The sequence below is a fragment of the Motacilla alba genome, chromosome 17, assembly GCF_015832195.1.
Source record: "Motacilla alba alba isolate MOTALB_02 chromosome 17, Motacilla_alba_V1.0_pri, whole genome shotgun sequence".
Taxonomy (NCBI): Eukaryota; Metazoa; Chordata; class Aves; order Passeriformes; family Motacillidae; genus Motacilla; species Motacilla alba.
Window position 1 is genome coordinate 799,951 of NC_052032.1, and position 16,683 is coordinate 816,633.

General features: G+C 60.0%; 2 protein-coding genes across 3 annotated transcripts; one reads left to right on the forward strand and one right to left on the reverse strand.

Annotated features, from left to right (window-relative positions):
* Positions 1 to 86: 86 nt before the first annotated feature.
* On the reverse strand, positions 87 to 9,006 carry ENTPD8 (ectonucleoside triphosphate diphosphohydrolase 8). 2 transcript variants are annotated; one of them, XM_038156558.1, is made up of 10 exons: positions 8,862 to 9,006; positions 6,078 to 6,209; positions 5,546 to 5,663; positions 4,401 to 4,551; positions 3,756 to 3,915; positions 3,006 to 3,236; positions 2,419 to 2,508; positions 1,730 to 1,840; positions 1,441 to 1,575; positions 87 to 551 (listed from the first exon to the last, which is right to left on the reverse strand). In XM_038156558.1, exons 2-10 carry the CDS (start codon positions 6,195 to 6,197, stop codon positions 360 to 362), a joined length of 1,308 nt encoding a protein of 435 aa, XP_038012486.1. In that variant the 5' UTR covers positions 6,198 to 6,209; positions 8,862 to 9,006; the 3' UTR covers positions 87 to 359. The 2 variants fall into 2 exon arrangements, with proteins under 2 accessions (XP_038012486.1, XP_038012485.1); XM_038156557.1 differs by having other exon boundaries at positions 2,248 to 2,508; positions 8,862 to 8,996.
* Positions 9,007 to 9,500: 494 nt separating this feature from the next.
* LOC119709152 (ectonucleoside triphosphate diphosphohydrolase 8-like) lies at positions 9,501 to 15,950 on the forward strand. Its single transcript, XM_038156556.1, has 10 exons — positions 9,501 to 10,004; positions 10,526 to 10,670; positions 11,318 to 11,435; positions 12,065 to 12,215; positions 12,701 to 12,860; positions 13,380 to 13,610; positions 14,108 to 14,368; positions 14,721 to 14,831; positions 15,088 to 15,225; positions 15,560 to 15,950. The coding sequence occupies exons 1-10, from the start codon at positions 9,529 to 9,531 to the stop codon at positions 15,767 to 15,769; spliced, it is 2,001 nt and encodes a 666-aa protein (XP_038012484.1). The 5' UTR covers positions 9,501 to 9,528; the 3' UTR covers positions 15,770 to 15,950.
* The last annotated feature ends 733 nt before the right edge of the window (positions 15,951 to 16,683 follow it).

Sequence of the window (16,683 nt, forward strand, 5' to 3'; positions counted from 1 at the left end):
AGGACTGTTGGAAGAGTAGCCCAGCAGGACTGGGAATGCCAAGGAAACTGTGCTAGGCTGAGCAGTGACATTCATATTTGAAAAAACAAAACTGATTTTATTTCCAGTTTGAATTTTTTTGGCTTCATCCAGCCAGTAAGTCTCAATCAGCTTTTGGCAGTCAGATTAAAGGAGTCTTCCTCTTGGAGAGAGATCAAGTCATCTTCCACATTCACAGAGACGACCCAGTCAGATCTCCTGAGCACTGGAGATGGCTCTAATGCCTTCATTCTTCTCCACTTTCCACCTCTTCTGCACCACTTCTCTGCCTGGTTTAGTATGCAGGATGCCTAGGATGCCTCTAGTCAGGAGGCTGGGAGCTACTTTGTTTTCCAGAAACAGTGTAGGAAAACAGCCACCAGGCCTGCCACCACGGCCAGCACGAGGAAGGAGACGGCCCCTGCCCACAGGCCGGGCTGGTGGCCCTTGACGTGCTGCAGAGCCTCAGCAGGGATCATGTTGGTCAAGTTCAGCATGAAGCCCAGTGTCCACCCGATGTCTGTGTTTGCTGCCTGGGGGAGAAGCACAGGGCATCATCCAAAAGCACCTCTCCCAGGCACCAGCAGCTTGGTGTGAGGGTCTGAGGGTCACCTGGCCCGTGAGCTGTTCCAGCTGCCATTTCACATGGGGACCAGGCTGTGGTGAACCTGATCTTGCCAGCAGCAGTTGCACAAAGAGCTTTCCTGTCCCACCTCCCCCAGGGCTAAGGGACAGCTGAACATGGATGACTGCTCTGATCCAGGTGTGCCTCTGTGACCTGCATGTGATTTTAGATCTGGGGCTTCCTCGATTGCCGTAATCCTTCTAATTTGGCTGCAGAGTCAGTAAGGTCAGAAAAGACCTTCCAGATCCTGGAGTCCAGCCATCAGCCCAGCACCACCACCATGTTCATCACTACCCTGTGTCCTCGAGTGCCACATCCACATGTTGTTTGAATGCTTCCTGGGATGGTGACTCCACCAGTGCCCTGGGCAGCCTGTTCCAAAGCCTGACCCTTTCTATTTTCATTTCCATGAAAAAAAACATTCCTAGTACCTAACTAAGCTTCCCCTGGCACAACCTGAGGCTGTCTCCTCTCATCCTGGAAATATTTTGGTCAGGCCATACTCTGGTTCAAAGTGGTCATGGGGCCACCATCACCTTTCTGATAACAACATCAGAGACCAAAGTGGCCAAATCCTGCTCTGCTTTTCCCTGACCCCCCTAAAATCAGTTACATTCACAGCAGGGAAAGTGAGACATGAGCTGGGTCAGAGGTTTGGGGGTGGCTAAGAGAGAGCAAAGCTCTCTTGGGATCCCTGAGGAGCAGCCATGAAACAGGGACACATCTCTGGCACAGAGGACTCCAGAGATGCTGCTCCTGAATATGTCCATCCTCTCCTGCTGCCCACAGGTGTTTACCTGCCTGCTGAAGTGGATGTTGCTCCAGGTGTGCTCATTGAACTTGTAGCCATCAAGCAGCAGCGTCAGGATGTAAAAGGCCACGGAGCAGTAGGTATGCAGGTAATTCAAATTCTTTGGGAAGCTCTGCACCAGCTGTGAGGCCATCAGGGACAGAGTACAACAGGAAATGAAAGAGAGTCTCAGAAACCCTCCCTAGCCCAGGGAACAGCAGGCCTTGTGCTCCAAGGACAGAGATTTGAGACAGGATAAGCACAACGCTCCTGGCTGCCCTTCACAGGACTCTCACCTCTGTCCAGTTCCTCCTGCAGAAGGACAGGACTGTGGTGTTGACTTCACTCAGAGACTGCTGGTGGGTCAGGTTCAGGAAGTTGAAGGTATAGTAGAACCCAGCAAAGGCCTGGGGGGCAAGGGAACATGGTGAAAAACAATTCCTTCCTCACCTGAGAAAAGACCAGGGGCCCCCTCTTGCCTGGGGAGAGAGTCCCAAGTAATTCCCAGGGTTCTGCATCTGGCACCCCCTTGATGGTCTACCAGAAAGTCTCAGAGCTGGCTCACAACCCTGGGGCTTTTCTTGCACTCTGAGCTAGCTCAGACAGGCTCCCTCAGACAAGGTCTTCCTGTTTCCCTCAGGGAACACTGGGACATGGCAGGAGGCAGAAGCCACCTTGGAGCATAGAAGAGGTTTGCAGATAGAACCAGCTCCAAGGATCTCTCTCTCCCCACCCCGTTCCACAATCAGTGGCATAGGAGACTACCAGTCTCTGCCTTCACGCTCCCCCAGGCGCGGGGACAGAGGCTGCTTACGAAGAACTGTCCCCGCACGGGGGGCTGATAGACCCCATTGAACCCGCACGGCCCCTGCGCCCTGCAGCTGAAGTTGAAGAGTCTCCGGACGGCCGTGCCACACGCAGCTGGGTCCCCTGTCCCCGTCACCGTGAGGACAAGGCCAGGGCTGGCTGAGCTTGGTGCATGCACACAGGGGCTGTCATAGAGCTCTGCCACGGTGATGTTCTCCTGGTACCCCTGGGGGTAGCAGGGGTGGATGATCTGGGCACTCGAGCTGGCCTGGAGAGAGACGGAGCCATTCATGGGGCTGCAATGCCACTGAGACCCTTCCCACAGCCCATCCCAAAAAGCAGGACTACACCCAGGAGGACTGGATGCACCCCACCTGTGAGCTCCCTGAGCAGCCCTGGCTCCCACAGCACTGGGCTCTGCCTCTGTCCCTGGGCAGTTGTGCGGGGACTGTGCTGGGAAACCTCTCTCTGGGCAGAAATGGAGCAAGGCCAAGAGAATGGTGATAGCAGAAAAGCTACACATGCAGCTGGGCTTGGGAAATTACAAAAAATGCCACTGCATGTCAAGATGTGGGGAGAAGGCAGCCCTGACTGGCAATCACTACCACCTTCCACCCAAAAGGAGGCAACTTTTTGCTTCCCTAGATAAAACCCAAGCCTCTGCCAATTCCCAACTCTTTCCCCACAGGCACGCCCAACACTGCAGGGGGAGAGATGTGCCACGGCACTGGGAGATGGCTGAGCAGCCCCCGTGCCCCGTGGCACCTGGTGCAGAGCTGCCAGCAGCATCTTCAGGGCCTGGCTCTGCCCATAGCACAGGTAGCTGTGGCTGTACAGGGAGTAGTTGGTGCCGTAGAGCCGGAAGAACACAGACGTGTTCCTGTCCTCCACGGGGACCCCGGGCTGGAAGGTGATCTGCGTCGAGGCACCGCCAAGGTCCAGAGCTCCCAGAACCTCGGCGTCCTGGGGATGTTCCCATTTCTCTGCAAACGAGAACTGGCCCAAGACACAGCAAGGGTTAGGCTGAACTGCAGGCACTCACACTCACACTCCCTTCCCGCAAGGACTTTTGGGCTCCAGGGGCACCTTCCACGTGCTCCTGGCTCCCTGTTTTACCCCTGCCTGCCCACATCCTCCTCAACCCAGACACTTCCACAGAGCACTCAGGTGCGGCCTCTTGGCTGCTGCACATCGGCTGGGATCCAGACACTTGGAGCAGGGAAAAAGGAACCCTGTCTCCCAGAGGCTGATCCCGCTGCCATATCCCTGGGACCCCAAAATCAACCCATGTGTCAGCACACGAGAGCAAAGGGCCAGGCTGAGCTGGACACAAAGATCCCGTTAATCACATTAATGAGGTGAACTCTGCAGCCCACGACCACGGGACACCTTTGGCTGGGTGACCAGTGCCCCAAAGCTCCATTCCTCCCTTCTCTGCAAATAAGGAAAGCTGGCTGTAGCTCAGACAGGGATGTTCTCCCCACTGCCCCTCCCCTGCCCTCTCCCCAGCTGCACCTTGACCAGTGTCTCCAGCAGGTAGTTGACAGTGATCCAGCCAAAGGAACCCTCCTCGCTCCCCAGCAGGATCCGAGCTCCACGGAAATCCACAGGGTACTCCCCAATGGCCTTGGACACCTCGGCCAAGACCTGCTCGGCCTTGGTGCTGTTCTCCTCCCTGCCAGCAAAGGCACAAACACCTCAGGTGCTGCAGGCCCTGGCTGGCAGCTCTGGCAGCCGGGCTGGCACTGAGAGGCTGCCATGCCCTGCCTAGGAGCTGCTCCGAGACACCTCTCCGGCACTTCCCTGCCTGCAGGTGCCTCCTGCAAACCCCAAATCACGGGGCCTTGGGACTCTTCCTGAAAACGCTGCCTGCACACTCTGCTGGAGCCTTGGGAAAGTTCATGCCACTCTGGCAAAGGGGGCTCATCCCCTCTGGGGCTGCTGCCAGGCTGGCGCTGCAGAGGGCTGGGCGCGTCCCCCGGCCACGGCCAGCGGCTCTCCCGGACACCCCGCGGCACCGCGGGCAGGGCCGCTCCGCCCATCCCCACGGCCTGGCCGGGCAGCACCCCTCTGGCCCGGCCTGTGCGCCCCACGGCCAGCCCCGGCTCCGGCACGGAGCGCCGGGAAGGGCGGGAGGTGCTGGCCTGGCCGTGCCGGTACCTCAGCAGCCGCATGCCGGCCGTGGCCCCCAGGTACGTGGGGGTCTCCCGCTGCTGCTCGGCCGGGACGATCTTCATGGCCCTGTCCAGGCAAGGCTTCAGGCTGGCGCCAGCCCCCGCGGGGTCGTCTGCGTAGCTGGAGATGCCGGGTCCTGCCACAGGGAACCGGTGATGGAGAGAGCCCAGCGCCACCCCGGAGGGACAGCACAGCAGCCGACATGTCCACCCAGGAATCCCACAGGGCTTTTCTGTTGCTTGCCCCAGGTAGTCCCGACCCCTGCTCGGAGCTGTCCCGCCAGGAGGCAGCAGCTTGTGGCACGGCCACACGGTCCGAGAGCCGCAGGATCTCCTGCTCCGGGTAGAGTGGGAGTGCTGCGGGCATGCCTGGGGATGCTGAGCACTCCCCTGATCCCGGGGAGGCCGAAGTGCTTGGCACGGCCAGTTAGTCCTGTGCCCTGCAGGAGCTGGGGAAAAACGCAGCTGTTCCCCATTTCCTGAGGAAGGGTTAGGGTGTCCTGCACCCTACTGCAAGAACACGTGGAGCTGATAGGCACACAGAGGTGCCCTTGCACAGCCATGTTTTCAGAGGCTGGCACTGGATCTGAGAACCCGGCATGGTCCTGCAGTCGGTAGGGACAGGCTCTGGGGTGGAAATCTCACGCTTATCTTCCCGGGAGCTTTGACTCAATGACTGCCATTAGCCCAAGCAGCCCTTGCGTTACACTTTGCCCTCGGCCAGACCTTTGCAGTTAACCAGTAACTGCCATGCCGCTGCTGCCGAGAGGGACATGAGGGCAGGGTGAGCTCTGAGCCCTCTTCCCCTTGCCCAGGCACCTCTGCCCTGGCCTGGTGGCCTTTGCTAGCCCCAGCCCGGCTCCATGTACCATTTATCTGCTCCTAGATCTGCTCTCTAGAGTGGGCATTTCCTCCAGAGAGACTTGTCCTTGTGCCAAAGCCTGACAGCACTTTTGCAAAAGGAATACACACCCCTGTGGGTATTTAGAAATGCCCAATAAATAAATTAGCATTTATCACACCTGGCAGGAATCAGCTGTGGTGCATGGAACAGCCACGCAGGGCAGCACCAAGGCTGGCCAGCCGCGGGTGAGCTGGGCATGGAGAGGGAGGGCAGATCCCAGCACTCACCAGACACAGAGCAGGCCTCCACCTGGGACACAATGCCAGTGTCATTCTCCTTGTCCGCACGCCACCGGTAGATGTAGAGGGAGGTGTGTGTGGAGCCAGCGTCAAACACCAGGCCGTACTGGGGAGGAGAGGGGACACGGGGTGTCAGGGGAGCAGACAGGTGTCACCTGCTGCAGAGTGAGTGAGAGAAGCTCCAGAAGAGCCATCGGAGCTCCTGGTGGGCAGGGGAGCCTGGAATGGCCAAACAAGATTGGTGGTCACCCGGACAGAAAAAGTCTGGTGGCATTGCAATTACCAGTTGTGTTGGGGACAAGGATCCATCCCAAGCCCCTGGAGCTGGCAGTGCTTTGGGATGAAGGTGCTGTGGGGCCAGGCACAGTGACTAAATTCAGCCAGACCCGCTCCAGTCTGTGCAGGGAGTTGTCCCCATGTTGGTGACAAACAGCACAGCCTGCCTGAAACCCAGGCAAAACCCAACACCCAACATTAGCCAGCAGCCAAGTAAGAGCTGTGCTCCTCCTGAGGATCCTACCTTGGTGCTGGGGGGCAGAAACACATCCTTCACATTCACAACGCTCAGAATGAGGGCAATGATGCTGCAGACACAGGTGGCTGCCAGGAGACCAGCAATGGCCTTGGCTTTGGAGCCCATTCCTCCTCCAACCTGCAAGGACAGCCCCAGCCCCCAGCTCACATCTCATGGATGGGTATGGGACTTTGCCCTTCCCAACAATGAAGCCATTCTCTGGTGCATGGCTGCTCTTAGCATGGAAGAGGGCTCCTCTGGACCCATCCCAGTAGGGCTGTTGGCAGCTTCAGAGCTGGGACACTCTGCTATTTTGAGCACTCCCTCCTTGGAGGATTTTCAGTATAGCTTTTTCAGCCCTGCCTTCTCACCTCAGGTCCCGCTGTGCCTGGACCCCAGCCCTGCTCAAGCTCTTGCCTGGCTGGCTTCCTTCACAGCAGCATCACTGGGGGAAGGCCAGCCCTGGCTAGCTGGAGTTCCAAGCTGGGAGTAGGATTGTGGCCTGGCAGGATACCAGTCTGACCATCCCCTCTGGGGTGCAGAGCCACATGCCTCCAGCACCCACATGCCACCACCTCAAAACCCATCCCACAACACTTGGGACCGGGTCACATCTGTTGCCCAGCAGGCTCAGATTGTCCCTGAGAGGGTCCTCTCTGCTTCAGACAGGGAAACAGCATCTCCAGCTTTGTGTCTCCTGCCTGGCCCAGCTCTTGCTAATGCCACAGCATGTAAGAGATGCACAGGGACAGTGTCCATGCCTGTTGCTGCCCCACACCTCTCCTGCAGCCCCAAGGGCAGGCAGAAGGGCAGAGACAGGAAGCTCCTGCTGATCTGGGCACACAGCCAGGCTGGAATGCCCACAGTAGTTGCCCTTGGGGACTGGAGCACTTCCCACTTGTCCATCCAGAGCTCAGCTCCCAGCAGAAACAGCCCGCAGACACACGTAAGAAATTGTAGCAAAGCAAAGAGTCTGTATCTCTGTGACAGCCTCTGCACAGGGCAGTTGAGATATCCATGTGCTCAGCACCTCACAGCTGGTCCAGATGTGCTTTTTGAAATGCACAGCTCTCCCTCCTCCTCCTGCACTACCCTGCCTGGTGCCTTGAGCCACACAGGCAGGATGCTGTGTGCTGACCTCGCTTCACACTCCAGCTAAAAACTGCAGATGGCCTGAGAGCCCTGGGCATCAGAAGCATGGTTTAGCCCCCCCGGTGCTTTGGGTGGAACCTGGAGCTGTCACTTGGCTACACAATTCTCCTGTGAGTGCATAAAATCCCTGAGAAATTCCCCTGCCCTTTTCCCAGGTCAGTGGAGAGAAAAGACCTTTGGCAAGTCAAAGGATATGCTGATTCCTGTTTTAGAGTCAGCATCTCTGGCAATGACCAAGGATAACCAATCTTCTGCATGGCATGAGATGCACAACAATGAACAGCAGCTGTTCTTTGGACCCATGTCATGGGACATGGGGCCACCAAAATCCCTTATCAGACCTTGTCCTATAGCCAGGAGCCTTCCCTCTACAATGGCTATGAAGAGTTTGTATGGAATCGGCTGATAAATCCCTGTCATTGAAACAGGGAATCATTAGGATCTCTTTGAGATATTAAAGTGGTTATCGATTCAAAGTGATCTCAGACTCAAATCCTTAACCCAGCACCACCAAGATAACCACTTAATTATGTCCCCAGTTGTCCTATCTGCAGTCCTACCAGCCCTGCTGGGGTTTGCCCAGTTATAACTGTGCGTTGGGATGTGATTCATCTGCTCCAGGTAACAAACAAAGCAATGGGAAAAGTCTGCAGCCCAGCCTACATCCTGGAAAATTCTGTCCCAGGCACTGTGAAATGGAAGGACGTGAATTGGTGACAAATTGCACTGTGCTGCATGCAGGAGAGGGTGGGAAATGAGCTCCTCCTGCCCTGCTAGGGTCTAATTCTAATTTTGACTGGACAGGGGGCAACACCCAAAGGCAGCACAGAGCCAGCTCTCCCAAGTAGGAGAACAGGGCACAGAAAGGGAGCCCAGTGGATGGGAAAAAATGTGAGAAGCTGATCGATCTGCCCAGGCTTTCTGTGGCATCCCGAGGCTGGCCAGCTCCAGCACCTGCTACCATCCGTGCAGGATCAGGAGCAGCAGGACAAGAGAGTGGTGCTGATGTCTCCAGAGCTGCAGAGGAGGCACAACGCTGCACAGTGCCTGCCCATTTCCAGGTGTGGAAAGTTTCCAGCAGTGCTGAGCAGCTGGAGCAGGGCTGCACTTCTTTGTGTAGGGCTGGCCATGACAAAGGGCTTCACAAACACCTGTGGGACATCCCTCACTTGCAGCATCCCTTGTGCACAGAGAGCAGGGCCTCGAAAATTGTAGCAAAAGGCTCAGAGCCACTGCTGGATCTAAACTGCCTGTTGCTCAGCACAATGGGGGGGCTGACTTCCCACTGGGCACATTTGGGATTTGAATGCCAAAAGGGCTCTGAAGGTTCTAAGAGGGTGACTGTGGATCCTTGCCAGGGTGACAGGAGCATCCTTGCCAGGCAGAGCAGTTCCCTGCATCCCACCTCCCACCAGCGCTGGGGCTTGGCAGCGCCCTCCATGCCTGGTCCCTGTGCCCTGCGTGCCCCTCTGCCCCCTGCACCTGGGAACCTCGTGCGGCGAGTGGCCGCCCCGGCCCTCTCGTCCTCCCCCACCGGCCCACGGAGCGTGTTTCCCCCCAGCACCGCCCCCGCTGCTGCCCAGGGCCCGCTCCCAGCCCAGCTCCATCGAGGGGCAGCAGCCCCCGGGCCCGGCTCACCCCGTTGGCTCCGGTCGCCGCTCCGGCACCGCCGCGCTCGCCCCGGACTCAGCGCGTACCTGGAGCCGGGAGCCCGCTCCTGGGACAAAGGCTGCCTCGGCGGCGTGGCCCTCCCCTTGGCCCCGGACCAGCAACCTGCCCAGGAGAGCGCTTGTCCGGGAGGCAGCGGGGTTGGGGCTGGAGAGCCGGGGTGGAAAGAGCATCCGGGATTAACCACTTCGCTGCTGGAGGAGCGGCACAGCCTGGCGCGCTCAGCCCGGCAGCGGGGGGGCTGCGCTGCCCGCGGAGATCAGCGAGGGGACAGAGAGATCCCAGGCAGCCCCTGTCCCCGGAGCCTGCGAGCGCCTGGCGCCGGAGGCAGCAGCTGAGCTCCGGGAGCCTCAGAAACCGCTGCCAGACCTGCGGCACAAACGCCGTGAGGGGCCGAGCCTGCCCTGTCACCCTGCTGTCACCCGACTCTGCGGGACCCCCGCTGTCCTGCTACAGGCCGAGCCAGGCTGGCAGCGGGTCTCGGGACAGAAACAGGAAGGACCTGGCAGGTGAAGAGCAGTCCCCACAGCCATCCACGTGGGATCCATCCCCACAGGCAGGCACCGAACTGTCCCCACGGTTAGGGAGCCACCCTCATTGTCAGGGTCCGGTCTGTCCCCATGGCCAGCACCTGTCCATGGCCAGAGTCCCGTGGCTTTGGGACAGTGCGGGCAGGGAGCGGGCAGGGAGCGGGCAGGGATGCAAGCAGACGTACCGGCAGATAGGGCAGAGGTGCGGGCAGGGAGAAGGCAGAGTGCGGGAGCGTGGTGCAGGCAGAGGGGAGGGAGGGGGACAGGGAGGGAGCAGGGAGGGAGCAGGCAGGAGGACAGGGAGGGAGCAGGCAGGGAGCAGGCAGGGAGCGGGCAGGGAGCGGGCAGGCCGGGGCCGGGTGTCCGGTGCGGGCAGCGGCAGCCCCGAGCTCCCCGCTCTTTCCGCCCGCGGCTGTGCCCAGAGCCCGCCCCGGCCGGGGCCGGACCCGGACGTCCGAGAGCGACTCAGCTTCGCTTTCGCTTCACTCTGCTCCGCCGAGGCGGCGTGGGCCCGGAGCCGGCGGGGAACGGGCTGTGCCCCGATCGCCGCTCCACGGAGGGACGGAGAGGGCTCCGGGCACAGGTACGGGACGGCCGGACCGCGGCAGGCGGGAACTTCGCCCCTGCCCTTTCCCTGCGTCTCGGGGCCAGACAAGTTCATTGTGTCCCCACTCGCCCAGCTCGTGTCCCAGGGGGTAACTTAGGGAGTGCGGGGGACCACGTGCTACAGGGAGAAGGGGACCCCCGGAGGGGTTGGAGGCTCGGGGCAGAGGCAGGAGGCGTGGGGCTCCTCTGGGCAAGTCCCTTCCTCCTCGCAGACCTTCCCAAAGGTCCCCCGTCCCGTAGATCCTCCCAAAGACTATCCCTCACGCACATCCTCCTCCCAAAGACCATCCCGCTCCACAGCCCCGCCTCCCAAAGACCATCCCTCCCCCCAAACCTTCCTCCTAAAGACCCTCCCTCCCCACACATCCTCCGCCCAAAAGCCGCCCCTGCCCACAGTCCCTCACTGCCGACCCTCCTCCTAGAGACCACGCCTTCCCGCAAACCTCCCAAAGACCATCCCTCCCCAGTGACCCCTCCCCAATCCAACCCTTCCTACAGACCTCCCCAGAGCCCATCGATGTCGCCGCGCCTACTCAGGGCGGTGGGCTGGGGCTCGGCGGCCGTGCTGGGACTGCTGACGGTGGTCGTCTTCGTCCTGGTCCTGATCCCGGCAAAGGATGCTGTCCTTCCTACCAGAATCAAAGTAGGTGTCCAGTGAGACCTGGGGGAGCCTGGGAATCCCACCAACCCCCTTCTATCTCAAATTCTTCCATCAGTCCTGCCTTCCTCTCAGCTTGCAAGTTTCCCCATAACCAGCCCAGCTTTTCAGGACTTAACCTCATCAAGGTGGCACTGGGCAGATTAGCCTCCCCCAAACCACAGTGCTGGCTGCTTGGTAAGGATGGGAGAGAGAAGTGCAGCCTTTTCTCCACAGCTGCTCCATCTGCCACCACAGTCACTCTCTTCCCTGTTTTCAGACATCCAGGTCACCTGTTGGGTTCACACCTCTCTTCCCTACTGCTTTCTGCAGCTGGTCTGCTAAAAAACGTCAGGTTTTGTGAGATTTGCTAAAGGCCTGGGAGCAGCCTGAGCCCTTCGGGCCATGCCCGGATGCCTCCCTGCTCTGCGACTCACCCCGCTGACCTGCGCGTCCTTCCTGAGCTGTGACTCGCTGGAGTGGCGAACCCGGGGCTGTTAGAGGTGGAGCAGGGCTGCTGAAGGGAGGGTGATGTGCAGACCTCTGCTGCTCACGGTCATACAGGGGAGCAGGAGCAGAAGCTCTCAGAACCCCCTGTGGCACTTGGTGCAGCCCCGAGCCAGCTGTGAGCTCGTGTCCCCTCTCCTCCCCAGTACGGCCTGGTGTTTGACGCTGGCTCCACACACACCTCCCTCTACATCTACCGGTGGCGTGCGGACAAGGAGAATGGCACTGGCATTGTGTCCCAGGTGGAGGCCTGCTCTGTGTCTGGTGAGTGCTGGGATCTGCCCTCCCTCTCCCAGCCTCCTGTATCGCTGTCCCAAACTCTCACAGCACTGTCACTGATCCCTTTCAGCCTGCTCTGGGCTGAAGGGAGATTGCCTTGTGAGGAATCACAGAAAAGGGTCAGGATCGTCTGCACCTGAGGGAGCCCTACAGTCACTGGGAGGTGCAGAGGTGGGGAAGGAATTGGGCCCCAATTAGCTCAGATCCTGCAGCCAGTTCTGTCCAGATGTGTGTCACCTCACAGCTTGGGATGGTGGATGTGCCCTTTGCTCCTTCTCCCCTGCCTCAGCTTCCTTGGCTCTTCTTACCACATCTGTACACACCTTCTTTCATTATCCAGCTTCCTGTGCCCACAGGGACTCCCCAAAGCTCTGCACGAGTCCCTGAGTAATCCTTTGTCTTCACTCAGGTGGGGCCTGACAGCTCCTGGGGCAGCAGTTTGCATTTCGGTATCTGCAGCTCCAAACCGAGCAGGGCTGGGGCTATGGCTGGGACATCTGGGTGTGTCTGAGCAGGCCGGTAGAGCTCTCGGGGGAATGGGTGGACATGTCGGCTGCTGTGCTGTCCCTCCGGGGTGGCGCTGGGCTCTCTCCATCACCGGTTCCCTGTGGCAGGACCCGGCATCTCCAGCTACGCAGACGACCCCGCGGGGGCTGGCGCCAGCCTGAAGCCTTGCCTAGACAGGGCCATGAAGATCGTCCCGGCCGAGCAGCAGCGGGAGACCCCCACGTACCTGGGGGCCACGGCCGGCATGCGGCTGCTGAGGTACCGGCACGGCCAGGCCAGCACCTCCCGCCCTTCCCGGCGCTCCGTGCCGGAGCCGGGGCTGGCCGTGGGGCGCACAGGCCGGGCCAGAGGGGTGCTGCCCGGCCAGGCCGTGGGGATGGGCGGAGCGGCCCTGCCCGCGGTGCCGCGGGGTGTCCGGGAGAGCCGCTGGCCGTGGCCGGGGGACGCGCCCAGCCCTCTGCAGCGCCAGCCTGGCAGCAGCCCCAGAGGGGATGAGCCCCCTTTGCCAGAGTGGCATGAACTTTCCCAAGGCTCCAGCAGAGTGTGCAGGCAGCGTTTTCAGGAAGAGTCCCAAGGCCCCGTGATTTGGGGTTTGCAGGAGGCACCTGCAGGCAGGGAAGTGCCGGAGAGGTGTCTCGGAGCAGCTCCTAGGCAGGGCATGGCAGCCTCTCAGTGCCAGCCCGGCTGCCAGAGCTGCCAGCCAGGGCCTGCAGCACCTGAGGTGTTTGTGCCTTTGCTGGCAGGGAGGAGAACAGCACCAAGGCCGAGCAGGTCTTGGCCGAGGTGTCCAAGGCCATTGGGGAGTACCCTGTGGATTTCCGTGGAGCTCGGATCCTGCTGGGGAGCGAGGAGGGTTCCTTTGGCTGGATCACTGTCAACTACCTGCTGGAGACACTGGTCAAGGTGCAGCTGGGGAGAGGGCAGGGGAGGGGCAGTGGGGAGAACATCCCTGTCTGAGCTACAGCCAGCTTTCCTTATTTGCAGAGAAGGGAGGAATGGAGCTTTGGGGCACTGGTCACCCAGCCAAAGGTGTCCCGTGGTCGTGGGCTGCAGAGTTCACCTCATTAATGTGATTAACGGGATCTTTGTGTCCAGCTCAGCCTGGCCCTTTGCTCTCGTGTGCTGACACATGGGTTGATTTTGGGGTCCCGGGGATATGGCAGCGGGATCAGCCTCTGGGAGACAGGGTTCCTTTTTCCCTGCTCCAAGTGTCTGGATCCCAGCCAATGTGCAGCAGCCAAGAGGCCGCACCTGAGTGCTCTGTGGAAGTGTCTGGGTTGAGGAGGATGTGGGCAGGCAGGGGTAAAACAGGGAGCCAGGAGCACGTGGAAGGTGCCCCTGGAGCCCAAAAGTCCTTGCGGGAAGGGAGTGTGAGTGTGAGTGCCTGCAGTTCAGCCTAACCCTTGCTGTGTCTTGGGCCAGTTCTCGTTTGCAGAGAAATGGGAACATCCCCAGGACGCTGAGGTTCTGGGAGCTCTGGACCTTGGCGGTGCCTCGACGCAGATCACCTTCCAGCCCGGGGTCCCCGTGGAGGACAGGAACACGTCTGTGTTCTTCCGGCTCTACGGCACCAACTACTCCCTGTACAGCCACAGCTACCTGTGCTATGGGCAGAGCCAGGCCCTGAAGATGCTGCTGGCAGCTCTGCACCAGGTGCCACGGGGCACGGGGGCTGCTCAGCCATCTCCCAGTGCCGTGGCACATCTCTCCCCCTGCAGTGTTGGGCGTGCCTGTGGGGAAAGAGTTGGGAATTGGCAGAGGCTTGGGTTTTATCTAGGGAAGCAAAAAGTTGCCTCCTTTTGGGTGGAAGGTGGTAGTGATTGCCAGTCAGGGCTGCCTTCTCCCCACATCTTGACATGCAGTGGCATTTTTTGTAATTTCCCAAGCCCAGCTGCATGTGTAGCTTTTCTGCTATCACCATTCTCTTGGCCTTGCTCCATTTCTGCCCAGAGAGAGGTTTCCCAGCACAGTCCCCGCACAACTGCCCAGGGACAGAGGCAGAGCCCAGTGCTGTGGGAGCCAGGGCTGCTCAGGGAGCTCACAGGTGGGGTGCATCCAGTCCTCCTGGGTGTAGTCCTGCTTTTTGGGATGGGCTGTGGGAAGGGTCTCAGTGGCATTGCAGCCCCATGAATGGCTCCGTCTCTCTCCAGGCCAGCTCGAGTGCCCAGATCATCCACCCCTGCTACCCCCAGGGGTACCAGGAGAACATCACCGTGGCAGAGCTCTATGACAGCCCCTGTGTGCGTGCACCAAGCTCAGCCAGCCCTGGCCTTGTCCTCACGGTGACGGGGACAGGGGACCCAGCTGCGTGTGGCACGGCCGTCCGGAGACTCTTCAACTTCAGCTGCAGGGCGCAGGGGCCGTGCGGGTTCAATGGGGTCTATCAGCCCCCCGTGCGGGGACAGTTCTTCGTAAGCAGCCTCTGTCCCTGTGCCTGGGAGGGACTATGGGAGTTGGGGGCAGAACCCCTGGATAACTGCTCTAGGGTTGTGTCTGAGTAGTGCCAGCCCTGGGAGCTGGGTTGTGCCTGACACAGGGAGACACAGGGGCTGCTGGCCTGTGTGCCAGGCAGCCCCAGACCTCTGTCCTCCCAGTGCCATTCCCTGTCAGTGTGGGCAGCATTCCCAAGCTCCCTCCCCCAGGGTCACTGCCAGCACCTTTCAGTGATGAGCAGGGCCTTACCAGGCCCCCTGCATAGGGGTGGGTGGCATCAGTGGCCTGAGTGCTCCAATAACCTGTCACCTTTGGTCTTGACACCCACAGGCCTTCTCAGGGTTTTATCACAGCCTTCACTTCCTGAACCTGACAGGAGGGCAGTCCTTGAGCTTGGTCAATGCCACCATCAGGCAGATATGCAACAGCAGCTGGAAACAGGTGAGATTCTGCCCAGGAGTGCGTTTCACCTGGGCACTGGGCAGCCTGAAGGCTCATCCCCAGCCCATCCTCTTCTGTGGTCAGCTGTAGAGAGCCAGGAGGAGCACAAAGGTCTCTGCACCTGGAGAGAGATGGGAGAGCAGCCTGCAGCTCCCCAGGGTCTCTGCTCCCAGCTGCACTGAGGGGCTGTTCCCAAGTGTGGGCACATCCAGCACTGCTCTGTGTCCAGCCTCCTCCTGTTCTCCCACCTCTGCAGGTGCAGGAGTTGTTCCCCACGGCAAACAGGACCCAGCTCCGTGACACCTGCACAGCCAGCTCCTACATACTCACCCTCCTCCTGCAAGGCTACAAATTCAACATCACAACATGGCCTAGCATCCACTTCATCCGGCAGGTAGGAGAGTGTCCAGCAGCCCCCAGCTTCCACACTTTGTGCCATGAAGTGCCATGTGCCCACCCTGCTGCTGCTGGGCATGGGGGATACCAGGGCAGCACAGCCCTACTGCCCATACCCAGGGCAGCTCTTGAGCTATGCTCACACAGCTGCTGGAACATCTGGCCCAGCCCTTTGTGCTCGCCCCCAGTTTATGTCACTGCTGGGGCCTCTGCAGCCCAAGGTGGGCACAGAAATGGTGGTAGTGGAGCAGGACCTGGGGGTGCAGGCTCTTCTCTAGTTTGCCCGGTACTTTGCAGCCTTTCCCATCCCTCTTCCCTGTCTGTCTGCACAGGTTGCTAACATAGATGTGGGCTGGACTCTGGGCTACATGCTCAATCTCACCAACATGATCCCCTCGGAGCCTCGCACAGCAGTCACAGAGCTCCCGACAAGCATCTGGATAGCAGCCACAGTTCTGCTGGCCATCATGCTCATCCTCATCTTCTGCCTGCTCACAGCCATGTGCTGCCATAGAAACTCCTCGGGCTATGAGCAGCTGTAGCAGCGCTGCCTCCAGAGGCTGCCGAGGCCAAGTCCTGCTGCCACACCTCTGCAAGGAGCTGCTTCCCGAGAATCACCCCTGCGTGCCCAGGGGCCACGGACTTGTCCTGGGGGGCCCTGAGTCCTGGCCTGGTGAGCTGGAACTGGCACAGCTGTAAAACACCCTCCTCATAGCTGTGTGCTCTCTGGCTCTCCTTTCCCCGCGCTGCTGGTTGGAGATGCTCCAGGAGGGAGGGCTTGGCCATGTGGGGCAGGGGCTCCGCGCTGGGGCCTGGGGACCACCGTGCTGTGGGGTGGCTGGAGATGGGGACTGGGGGGACCTGGCAGCAGTGTCACAGGGCTGGTTACAGCCCACAGCAGAAACCCTGGGTGGGACACACACGTCCTGCCCCATCCCGGGGCCAGGGTCTGCATCTCCCACGGCCAGCGCTGGCCCCGGGGGCCGTGGCTTTGGGGATGTTCCGGACGCTGGCCTGGTAGACAGGGCTCTGCCTAGGACTGGGAAGCCCGGTGAGGGGGGAAATGGCACCGCTCCCTCCTCTCCTGCATGAGGTTCCTCTCCAGTCCAGCTGCATCCCATGCCCCATGCATGGCAGACAGCTCATCCTCCCTTTCCAATGCAGGGTGACTTGGGAACACTGCTGGGACATAGCAGAGGCAGCTTCCAGGGCCCCCCATACATTTTTGGGCAGTCTTACTGGCAGCCAAGCGATACGTGAGTTGAGAGACCTCCTCAGAGAAGGAAAAAGGCCTGTCCTTGTGCCCTTGTTGGCCCCACTCCAAGGTCCAGCAGACACCTCAGTGTTTGCAGGAACACCTCCCATAGATTCGTTGCCTCACCCCTGAGTCTCCATCATCACCAGCTCTTACTTGGGAGACAGAAGTAATTAAATTACAACGATTTGGGAGCAGAGT